The following is a 12,569-nucleotide window of genomic DNA, read 5'->3' on the forward strand; positions in this document are numbered from 1 at the left end:
TCTTACCTGTGCAGGGCTCATTCCTAGTTAAAACAAAAACTGTCAATCTGATAAAGTCATTTGAAGAGCAGCATTTTTCGCTGAACAGTAACAGCACAAAGCAAAGCAAACTGCTGGTCTGTCTTGCAGGCAGCTCCTGGGAGCGATCTAAAGCCCACCTGTAAAGACACACTCCAACAGCTCCTGAGGGCTGGGCAGAGAGCAGGGGTTCCTTGCATCGCTTGCCCTCTGTCAGAGCTATGGCACCGGTGCATTTCTAATTTTAGGAGCAACCCTGTGGGTAAGAATCTCATGGCGGTTGCTGTTGCTTTGGCACTATGTGGAAACTGAGAGTGCAAACAATTAGTTAGTAAAATGGCAAGCTAGTAAAGAAAGGGCTACAAGCATTTCTTGAGTTACTGCTGCACCCTATTAGGCTTAAATTGTGTATAACCACAGCACAGGTAATGAATGAAAAACCTGGTACGTTATTGTTGTTTGTTACACACCAGCTACCAAATGGTTAGAAAAGATACTCTACATGGAATCTCCCCAAGCATACCAAGATGCTCCACGGTGAGGACGTTTTGCAAATGCCAACTTAGGTTTATCTGGAAATGTGACCAAAAAAAAAAGATGTCCTCTCATTTCCTGAGCTTAGCCCAGCTGATTTGAGCTGAGGTGTGCTCTGCAGACAGGTCCTGCCCCTGCTCCAGCTGGCTGTGCCATGAGGGACATCACATTGCCACAGCCACCAAGGGGTAATGGCCACAGATTTTAACTGATCCTTTTGTTATGTGAAAGTACAGATGGACTCACAAAACCAGATTAGAAGCCAGATGTTCACTTGTGAACATATTTTTCTCATTGCTGGAGAATTACTTATATAATCTTAACACTCTTTAGCTAATTTATACATCGGGAATTGTCTTTAACCTTATACAGATTACTTGTATGTACTTTCTCTCCCTACTGGCAGCCAACCTGGGTGATTTTTTCCCCCTCAGACAAGGTGAAATAATTTCTAAACTGTCATTTCAAAGTAATTTCTAGCCCAAACTCATTACCGAATTCTCCCCAAGCTTACTTGCTCATGAGTGGTTTATAGATTCTCTATGTGTAATGGTATATACACAGTAAAATCTTAAAAAATAAATAAGCTTTTAATTATACGAAGCTGTAAGCAGATAAGAGTTCCTTTGTTGCTGGGTTTATGTACTTTATCCACCACGACTTAGAGCCGGGAAAAACCCTAACACAACACTTTCTGGTGCAAGACAAACGGATTAGATGCAAGCATTACAAAATAAAACAATTTACCCTCCCTTATCAGGGCCAAATTGCAAGAACAAATAGCGGTATCACAGACAAATCTAATCAAAGCTTCCTGCCCCGTAACACGGAGTTTGAGGCACTAAGGGATTTTCACAGATGTTCCACAAAGGAAATTTCCACAAGCAGTGATTGCCACTTCTATACTACTTTCTCCAGAGCCTTTCCCTCCACCCTGGGACCACTCATCAAGGTTTTTGCTTCTAAGAAGCCAACCCAGAACTATGGCACCAAGTTTAAGCCACAATTACAGTTTCAAAAATTGTAATGTGTGATTGTGTTTCTGATCAGAAATGTATGCGCATAAGCGCAGACACACACACACAAACACAATGGAAAACAGCTAACTTCAACCTAAACTTCAATAAGAAAATCCAATTAAAATGGTATGGGAATTTGTAGAACAGCACTCATCCAGAAAAGACTGACGATGGATTTCTTCCCTTGCTGGAGAAAATACTTTGAAATAAAACTAAACATTTCTATGATGAATTAAATTGGGTTTAAGGTTTAATCAATAGCTACTTCAAATTAGACCTGACATTGATTAAAAATCTTCAAGTTGGCCATTACCAACAGAACTTGGGCAATCGAGGGACATTCTTTGGGTGGGCAGCACTAGATGTAACGGGGAGCAAGTTAACTGCCAGCGTGAACGTCGTATTCATGTGCTGGACTGACATCTCAGCGCAGGAGCAGAGATGCGCAGGACTCCGCCATACTGTCCCGTTACAGCACACAGGAGGTGGCTTTTGCGCTGTCCCGGTGAGAGAACTCATTCCTGCAGAAGTGTGAGCCAACTCATCGACTTTGTGGAGGTCAGGACTGCGCATCAGGCCAATTCACAAACATCCCCGTTTGGGAGAAGGGCAAGACAAGAGGCAGCCGCCTTATTTCACAAAACTGTAAAGGGAATTTCTCATTAGCCACCAACCAATCCAGCCTTCCTTTTCTTCCTACAATTCATAAAGTGAAACTTTTTTTTAGAACTCTAACATTTTTCCTTTGAAAAAAATATCTCCCTCATCTTACAAACACAAGTACTGTGGTTGCAGTGTAAATCCAGAATTAGCTCACAGTCATTGAACATTTAATCAGAGAGTCATAACAGGTTTCAAGAGCTCTTTCATCTGCTAATGTGAAAAAAATTAAGATTCCCTCAGATATTTTTTTTTTTACTCTTAAATATGTGGGTTTTATTCAGACTCTTATGACATACACACACCCCCCTCCGCTTTGATCATTTGGAGGCACAACAGCAGCAATGATCACAAACAGTGACAGCCCAGGTACTACCTGCTGCTCTATATAAATACATACATACACATATAAATACATACACACACACCCCCCCCAGTGAAAAAGCTACCTTGTCAGTGTACTACTACTACTTCACTGTCCTCTTCCCAATGACTTTGACAATAAACGTACCATAGCATAACTGAAGACTGAATTTCTAGAATAAGAAATTACAACAAGACTCTTCTTTTTTCTTTTTTTTGGGGGGCTCTTTGTTTCTTATCAGAATTCTCAAGTCTAGTTGTAGACATTAATTTGTGGCATGGACATCATATTATAATGCACAATTCTAAATAACTCTTGCAGAGATATAAAGGCAGTGGGAAACCTTTTCCCAGCAGACGACACTCTGCGTTTAGGGCTAAACCACAGTTGGAAATCATAAAACCTTCTAAACACAGGACTAATGGGTAAGCTGTAGGTTTATTTTCATTGAAGACAGGAGGGTGGGAAGCCAGACACATCATTTTCTGCTTTAAGCCTATACTTGACACCACCGGGAGCAGGAAGAGGACATCCCTGAGAAACAGGCATTTGGCTTTTCCAACATCTTAATCTTAAACCAGCCCAAGATGGAAAGTTGCTGCATCTGTTAGGGACATCTCATGCAAGACAGAGAAGAGGAGCAGTGCTTAGGACTGCTGCCAGTGGCTGTGACTCCTCTCCACCCCAGGGACCCCACACAACCCTGACGGCACATGAATCCTTAATTACTGGTGCAGGCAGCCAGAACGGAGACCGCGACTTAATGGCGTGGCACGCGATCTGAGCTATGTGAAAACGCCATTTACACACAGCGAAATGTTGACAGGCGAGAGGTACAATAAAAAGGTCAAGTCATGGCAAGAGTTAATTAGTCCTGTATAAATGCCCTTCATTCCTTTAATCCCCCGGCATCATTACCAAAATAGAGAGCTGCTTGGCCGCTTCCCGGCACGCACCCATGAAGACAGCGGCGGCGATGCCCTGCACGCCAGCCACTGCCTGCCCAGGCACAGCCACCCGCCTCCTGCGCCCACCGCCCCGCAGGCACCCACTGCCCGGCAGGTGCCCACCTTGCCCCCAGCCTCCCGCAGAGCCTCCTCGCGCTGGCCCCGAGGCTTCTGCCACATTTAGCCAATACACCGACTTAACACATTTACACCTTGATAACATCCATCTTTGCAACAGCTCATGATTACTCAAAACGCAGCAGTATCCACAGCTCCACAGGTTATCACAGTTTTGTCACTAGACAGCACATGCAGCAAGAACAGTTATTTATTTTACTTTTTTCTGTTCATCTAATTTTGCTACAGAAAACTTCCTGGCCTCTGAAAGAGAAGCTTGCATTTATAACGTGAAAGGCACAGCGAGTTTGACACCCAGGGCAAATTGGATGCCTCTGTCCCCCACATCAATAAAAATACATCTTTCTGTTACACACTAAATATATTAACCATAAAATCATATTCTTCCTTAATAGCAAAGAATTATAAATTGGTTTTCAGAACAATTTAATACACCCTAAGGACAGAATATGTAAGGAAAGCACCTGTCTGAAGAGGAAAATGAGAAAATTATTTTTTTCCTAAGTCCCGTAATACTTCCTGTCCTTTTAACAAAGAATACGAAACATCTTTTCATCTAGAAAATGCATTTAGACAGGTTTCTCGCAGTATTAAAAAGCTCATCTCCCTTAGACTGAGCAGAACTATAAATTAAGTTGGACATCACTGGTTTCTTTCTTCTATCCACACTTTCTTTTCGACGTGTGCCACCAGGGAAAGAAGAAAGCTTTCCAAAACAGACTGAGAGACTTTGCAAGTGCCCCCCTTGTTCTCATGTCTGCAGCACCCGGGTCTTCTCAGTGGGCTGCAAAGCCTGCAGGGAAGAGGAGCACACACCACAGAACTGGGACAGCCTCGGCAGCCCAGTGCAAGCTGAGGCCCGTGCCAAGAGCATCGGGGTAAAAGAAAATAATTAGGGAGCAGCAGGAGAAACCCCAGCCCAGCAGCGCATCCTCCTCGCTTCCCAGAAAGCTGCAAGATGCCCTGTGCCTGCTGCAACCATTGCAACACTGGAGCCAGCCCCACCAGCTTGTTGTGACCACTCTCCGCACTCTCGCAAAGGGCAAGCAATAAAGAACAAACAAGTCATAAAGCTTGCACGATGCTTCCACTTTTTGTGAAATATATCTCTGCTAGCAATGATCTGAGCTGGTGTTTTACGGGGACTTGGCATCACCAAATTACAAATGATCATGTTGCAGAGAAGCATCACTCTGTTGTTTGTGGACAAGGTCTACCGTTAAAACCATGCTGCTCCTTCTATTATCTGCAGGCATTTACAAATAAAATCCAGAGAACAAAGCATTTCTTTTATTTTAGAGTTCACAGGAACCCAAAGGATTTAATTCCAAACAAAGCATAATAAGCAAGATTTCAGCTAAGTGACTTTCAATTTAAAAATCAAAAGTAATGGGAGATTTTAGAAGACATGACCACTTGTATATATTTAGCTATGTTTGAATTTATCTGATTTTTTTTTGTATATAAGCTGCAATACTTATAAATCAGACCATTTATGTAGGTGAAGGACAACAGGGAAAAAAACTGAATTGGAAAAAGATAAAATTCAATCAACACTAGGTTTCTATAAAAATTAAGCAGAAAAAAATACCCACCTCAAAAAATTTACTTCCAAAACTATGTAAGTTTGTATAACCCTTCATGCATGCAATTTCAGTTATAGATTTTTAGGAGAATGTCCTAATGCAAACATTTCAAGATAAAATGGGCTTGACAGCATACTCTATCAGCTAGGCTAGCTTTAACACCGCTACTGGGAGACACAAGGAAATTCTCTTGACTACAGAAAATAATGTATACAACAAATCTAGACTATTTATTTTCTTTTTAAGTACCATAATTTGCTGGATCTTTAGATAGTAATGGGATTCCCTATTTAAATGGAGATAAACACGCACCCTCACACTTTCACATCAAACACATGTGTAAACACAAGCCCCCCTTGTGACTGGAACAATTAATCCATAAATTCCATTAAAAATTACTCTGTAGACTTGGTGAAACACTCCCCCCAAGCTATTCCACCGTCTCAAAGTCATCACACAAACTTCAGGCTTCACTTAAAAATAAATTGTTACTAGACTTAAAAACAGAACAAAAACCCCAACCACAAAACCTCTTTCAGTTTTTATATTTTGAAAAATGTTCTGTAAAATTCTGATTGTTCTAGAATGAATACGCTGAGAGCGGCCCTGCGGAGGAGGACCTGGGGGTGTCGGTGGGCGAGAAGCTCAGCGCGACCCAGCCATGGGCGCTCGCAGCCAGAGCCCCGGCCGTGCCTGGGCTGCCCCCCCAGCAGGGCCGGCAGGGCGAGGGAGGGGGCTCTGCCCCTCTGCCCCGCTCTGCTGAGACCCCCCCCGCAGCGCTGCCTCCAGCTCTGGGACCCGGCATAAGGGGGGCACGGAGCTGTGGGAGCGAGCCCAGCGGGGGCCACGGAGATGGGCAGGGGCTGGAGCCCCTCTCCTGGGAAGCCGGGCTGGGAGAGCTGGGGCTGTTCAGCCTGGAGAAGAGCAGGCTCCGGGGGGGCCTTAGAGCAGCTCCCAGCGCCTGAAGGGGCCGGCAGGAAAGCTGGGGGGGGGGCTTCTTACAGGGGCACGTGTGACAGGGCACGGGGGTGGCTTTGAGCGCAGAGAGGGCAGATGCAGGTCAGATATCAGGAAGAACCTCTCCCCGTGAGGGCGGCGAGGCGGTGGGCCAGGCTGCCCAGAGCAGCTGTGGGTGCCCCATCCCTGGCAGTGCTCCAGGCCAGGCTGGATGGGGCTGGGAGCAGCCTGGGCTGGGGGGGTCCCTGCCCGGGGCAGGGCTGGGAACTGGGTGGGCTTTAAGGTCCCTTCCAGCCCAAACCGTCCTGTGAGTCTGTGAAAACTAGAAGAAAACTCATCCTACAGGTAGTTTTTTGTATTGGTAGCATTTTTTTTCTTTACCAGCATTAAAATATCAATTTTTAAATGCCGAAAGATAGTTATGAAAATTTATAAAGTCAACATTGATGTTTTTATCATTTTAAAACCATAGAAATAATATTTTCCCTGAAGAAAAAAAAAAAATTAAATTATTCCAGGTGATAAGACACACCAGAGGGCATTTTGTTATGTGCCACAATGCAAACTGACTGCTAAGTTGACAATTTTTCAGCTGTTCACAAAATAAATTGCACAGGATAGTAACGTTTGTGATGCAGTAACTCTTCTCTTAAGACAGTTTGTACTAGAAGCCAAATCTAGAAAGAGTAAACCCTGGCATTTTCAAATGGCTTCCTTAGGCAACCACTGGTAATAACATCCATTAATTAACCTTGAGACGCCGCCATATCTCATGCCTTGAGAGGAGACCAGCGGTACCGCGGGGACTCACCCATCTAATCTCACGTCAGGCAAACTTCGGTTCAGGGCAATCAGGTCACTGGCCATAAGGTTAAACTGGTTGATTTTAAACAACTCTTTCATCTTCTCCTGGTCATCCTTAGGAATGAGCACAGCCTTTCCCATCTCTCCAGGTCCTTCTTGGCTTCGAGAAATAACAGCTGTAACACACAACAGCAAAAGGCAACTTTTAGTATGCAGACATATGTTTTATTTTTCACCAACGGGGCTCCGCAAGTTTTGGTGTTCAACAAGTAACATAAAATATATAACACACCAGTTTTCTTTATGCTCCACTGTGAGGCTTTACCTCTATCTGGATCTTAATGTGTACTTAGCTCCTTTCTAAGATGAATAAAAAACCCAGATTTGTTCAGTTGCAGCTTTTGGTTGTAATCACAATGACAGCAAATGACTATTCTCAAGAGATTTACACCAGGATTACACAGTGCAACACCAGATTCTCTGTGAGACTGCAGACAGAAAAGATCTGGAGAGCACTTTCATAGCTATTGAAAATATTTGAAGAACATCATATTAAACTAACTCTAACCAACTTTTTTATTTAGTTTCAACCACCAGGCATGTGATAGCATAATCCCAACCCTTTAATAAATAAATCAATTAATTTTCAGTGACAAAAAAAAAAATCTATCCTGAAAAGTACAGTATCCCACCCTGACAGAGTATCTTTTATGTATTTTTAGAGACTAGTTTTGAGAAATATTTGTATAGCCAATTTTGAATTTTAAGGAAAATCCTAGTATTGCTTTGTGCAAGCACACAAAAATAAACAAGATACAGACTACCTTTTTAGGAAACAATATCTTAAAAGAAAGGAAACATCCCACATATAGAAGTATTTATAATCATTATTCTAAAGCAAAACCTTTAGACAGAAGATGACAGAACCGCCATCAGTTTTCTTCTCCAGCCTCAATGTGCAGCTAAGCAAAGAGGCCAGTTCCCCTCCCAGCTACTTAATACCTTGATGCTGCACCAACCCACAGAACGAGAAACACCTGAATCTGTAACTAATTTTACATTCATGCTTCAAATCAGCCTCTTGACTGAGGCTGATTAATTAATACTGATTAATTTGTCTTCAGTGATGACTGTTATTTGCGGCTGTCATGAATAAGCAAAGTCCAAGCCCTCCATGTCCGCAGCCCTGGGAGGGCGGCTCGCACACCGTCCTGGGGACCTGGCTGGGCAGCAGCCGATGCTGACGGTGACCTTCAAGCTGTGAACTTCTGTGCCAGATCCCAACATCACCATTTGCAATCTTAACAAAGGGATCTTGGCTTTATTTTTCTGCCACCGCATTCATTTCTCATCTTTACTGTCAAAATTACTTTGAAATATTTGATGCTTAATATCCTGACTGTTGCTTATGAAGGCTCCTCTACTCACTGAAACAAAATTAACACATTTATTTTTGCAACAACAACAAGAAGCTACGAGAATAAAGCTTTTTCTACCAAATGCACGGATAAGTGACTTTTAAGGAAAAATCCATCCGTTATTTTTTCAAGCAATTCAGACATCAGGGCTTGCTAGAACAACCTACAGGAAATATACAGAAAAGGCTTTCTAAAAAAAAAATATTACAGACTCTGGGCACAGAAATTTTGTCTCTGCAGTTCCACTTTCTGCTTCAGTTGAGCAAAGAACATTTTACAGCATTACTTGATATATTTTTTTATCCTTCCCCTTGATCAGAAGTAGCACTTTTAGATGCTGCAACAGGAAGAAATTATTAGCTTTTCCTGTGATTACATGCGAAGATGAAACTGCTATCAGATAGATGCTGAAACCTTAAACATGGTGACTCTGAAGTCCTCTGTGTCCAACGTGATTTCCCAGGGACGACAGGCTCAGTGGTTAATGTCTATTGGGGTCAGCAGCATCCTCCCAGCAGCTAAACAGGCTGTGGCACCAGTACCAGCACTGAATGCATGTTTGAGATGCGATGAGATACCCTTTTTCATGTCTGAGCAGAGCTGCCGATTCCTCTCACCTGGCTTTGGGAAAGGATTTCATAACTACACTGCTATCTACGTTCCCTAATAGGCAGAATTTTATCTCTGAGAATACATCACGCAGCCAAAACCGTTTAGACGTACCACTGGAAAAAATAAAAGTATAAGAACATAGCTGTGCTGTGCTTTTAGCTGCCTCTTAGCGCATTGCTGCACCTCTCCGCAGATACGCCTCGCCCACAGAATTGCTTGGAAACCTGCATTGCACACGTCCACACACAATTATATATGCTACTAAACTCCTCTCAGAGCATTTCATAAGGTATATTTATGTAATGAGTAATACGAACATAAAATATTTGGGATTAATGGCTGGTAATTAAACTCTGCTATATCATCACTTTCTGGAGGAACGGTGAGACTCCTCAGAGACTGCAATTTGAAGAGCTAGTCCCTCAAGCTGCAAATGCTGTTTATGGAAATAAATTCTGCCTTCTTTTTGCTGGAAGAGGCAGAGGGCACAAATTTGTAAACACAGCAGCAAGGAGCAGGCAAAAAGAGCCAGCCTGACTGCTGAAACCGCGGAAAAACAGGTAAGAAGCACAGAAGGGAGCTTGGTCAACATCTTCCTCCCCGAGAGCCACCACATACATGGAAAGGAAGGAATCCCTCAAAAAAGGGGCAAACCTCTCTGAGGAGGAGAAGGGAATGATGAGAAAGCGAAGGAAGCTTGTCCTTGTAGCATCCTTCACTCTGACAACGTTTTGGAGGAGACATTCTCTGTTTTGCTGCCCCCAAAGCTATATTTAAGGGTCTGTACTAGCTCCAAGGGCCTCACAGACCCCACCCAGAAGCCCAGGACCACCTCTCTTTTATACTGCATCAGCACATACATCTCCTGCCTGTCCAGGCAAGGAGCCATACGGTTCATGGTCAGACAGACCCACTGCAGCCCTGGCATGGCAGGCAGAGGGGACCTGGGCATCTCGTGCCATAACCTGCCACGTGGCAATGAAGCTGGAGGAGCACCATGAGGCAGAGCACAGCAAGGCACCCAGCCTAAATAGCAAAATGCTTTTACTTTCTGATGAAATACTTTGGAGGTGGTTAGAAGTATCTTAGTGGCCCTTTTTTCCCATAGAAAATGGAAACTTTTCACTAAAATAAATTATTTAAGGGGGGGGGAAAAACCAACCCAAAGAATTTAGCAACCCATTATTAGCAGCCGTTATCACAACAGTAAATTTGCTGCCTCTTCTTGTAGTAAGCCAAATATCAAAACTGTATCTCCTTAAAATCTAATAAAATGTTGGTGGCATACCAACAGAGAAGGGATTCATCTCCTAAGCCTAAATAATAGGAAGACAGCTGCAGAGGATGTGTAAATCCACTGCAATTTCATTAGAAGTTCATTAGAAATCCCAACTCATTGCAGCGTACCAACACAGGACGCTGACTAAACTCAGCCTGGAAACTTTTGTTTATTCTGTTTGAAAGCACGAGTTATATATTCCTTCATCTGCAAAACTAATTTTCGCTACAAGACTCTGTATTCTTCTATTGTTTACTAAGGTCCATCAAGATAGAACTTCAAAGATACTTTCCTGCCCTGAAGTTTATTACAAAACCAATCAGAAATTTCCTCAACAGCCTTTCCACTCTCACAGTTTTATTCAAAGCAAAGTACTATCAGATTATATTTCAATCATAGCTTACATATCTCTGGATGAAGAAACAATTCTTCTATGGTTAAAATGCAGCAACCTTGACTTACTGATAGAGAAGATGCACACGTTTTATGAATTAACAACGACAAATATGCTAACATTTTCAGAGGTGTAACCTGAATCCATATCCAGGACCATCTCTTACTGTATTTTCTCCCTCATATTTAAATAAACAAGTTTTGATCCCAGAGAGTCTGTAAGAAACAGTCCTCAACTGTCTCAAACCCAGCAGACACGAAGCGCACAACCCAGACATACTCACGTTAGGAAAAATAACACTTTCCATTTTCCAAGCAATATCTAAAATATTAAAATAAGAACCAATTGAACATCACAATGCCAGAAGTGGCAGGAATATTTAGCAAATTAGTTATTTTGAAAATATTAAATTTGACCAAACTTGTCATAGAAAATTGAATTTTTGCTAGTAATGAACAGATTTAAGAATCTAAAGACGATGTCCAAAGTTTTCTAACACCAGGTATACACCAAAATTGGCTCTTTAAATGCACAAAGCCACTATAAATATTTCTACTGAACGACCTGTTATTTATCAAAAGCAAACAAAACATTTTTTATTGTTTTTCCAAATATTGATCTTATCATTTTGCCTACTTTTTATATTCTGCTTTGCCCTCTCTTTCAAGGAAGCACAGCATACTCTACTAGTACAGCATACATCAAATCAAATTGTTCAGAATATTTTATGAAATACCGAATTTGTATTCAAGTTTCCATATCAAAATCCATATGCAAAACATATACACACACACTTCTTCAATCACAGAACATAAACATAACACAAAATCTCTTCATCTAGAGGATAAAAAAATATAAATTTGTTTCTTATGTATTCAGAATGTATGAATGGTAAAAGAGGCAATAATCAGTGAATGCACGCTGCTGATTATGAATTACTCCACCTGTACTGGTGTTTATAAGCTGAAATGAGCAGAGCAAGCTATTTCCTGGCAGAGTACATCTTCAAAAATATCGCTTAGAATTTCCTGTCTAAAGCACCTTTTCTACATAGCTTTTATACTTCTTTTCGATAGCACTGTGAAGAGCATTGATTTTAAATGACTCAGCAGCAAGTAACTCCAGCCCTCTGCAGCGGTGATGGGAAGATGGGCTCGTCACTAACAGGGGCTGCCCAGATCTTGCAAAAAAAATTACACAAATAGCGCAAATAGGAGAGGGTTTTCCAACCTCTGTTGCCTCCAGGCTTTTTCCCTGATGGAAAGAGCTGACTCACCCCCTAGAAAGCTTCGTGTCTCCATCAGGAGCAGCCCTTCCCAGCCCAAACCCACCGGTAAGACACTGCTGTCACGGTTCAAAGCACTTGAACTGACCTCCAGGCTTGTGTTTTAAATAACTTGGAATTGTAATGGAGACCTGAGGGAGGACTCAGGGACAACCATGATCCTCAAAGCCAGTGTGGAAGAAGCTGAGAGATGTCATTTTTCTATGTATCAATTACGTGGCTGTCTATCAATAAGCTTATCAGCATGTCCGATCCATAAATACTTTGAGAGTGCTTCTGCTGCTGGCAATTTGAAAGTTTTAGTGAGTAACAAAACCAAACAGGAAACAAAAAACTTAGACTCATCTGTTAATTTGCTTTTCCTTTGTGTGGAAAAACCCACCTCCCCCCTTACCGGGCATTCCTCTTGCTGGTACGTGTTAGTACAGTACTGTGGCGTCACACTGACCTGGCCTTGCTGATGGGTCTCCGTGGGCTTGTGTTGGTCTCCCGCACCACTCCTCAGTAATTTGAGGTTTTTTATTTACTGTACAACACCTTCCTGAGCTCCAGGG

At 42.4% G+C, this 12,569-nt stretch overlaps 1 protein-coding gene across 6 annotated transcripts in view; it reads right to left on the minus strand.

The window, feature by feature from the left end:
* Nucleotides 1-12,569, minus strand: part of GALNT13 (polypeptide N-acetylgalactosaminyltransferase 13) — a 158,158-nt gene that overhangs the window by 87,975 nt on the left and 57,614 nt on the right. For all 6 annotated transcript variants that reach the window (XR_005829422.1, XR_005829425.1, XR_005829423.1 and 3 more), the window contains exon 4: nt 7,035-7,203. Coding sequence is in view for 2 of the 6 variants with exons in the window: in XM_040604590.1 (XP_040460524.1) it covers nt 7,035-7,203 (169 nt within the window). In the remaining 4 variants the exon portion in view is untranslated. The remainder of the gene's footprint in view (nt 1-7,034; nt 7,204-12,569) is intronic.

This window comes from Falco naumanni, chromosome 8 (assembly GCF_017639655.2).
Source record: "Falco naumanni isolate bFalNau1 chromosome 8, bFalNau1.pat, whole genome shotgun sequence".
Classification (NCBI taxonomy): domain Eukaryota; kingdom Metazoa; phylum Chordata; class Aves; order Falconiformes; family Falconidae; genus Falco; species Falco naumanni.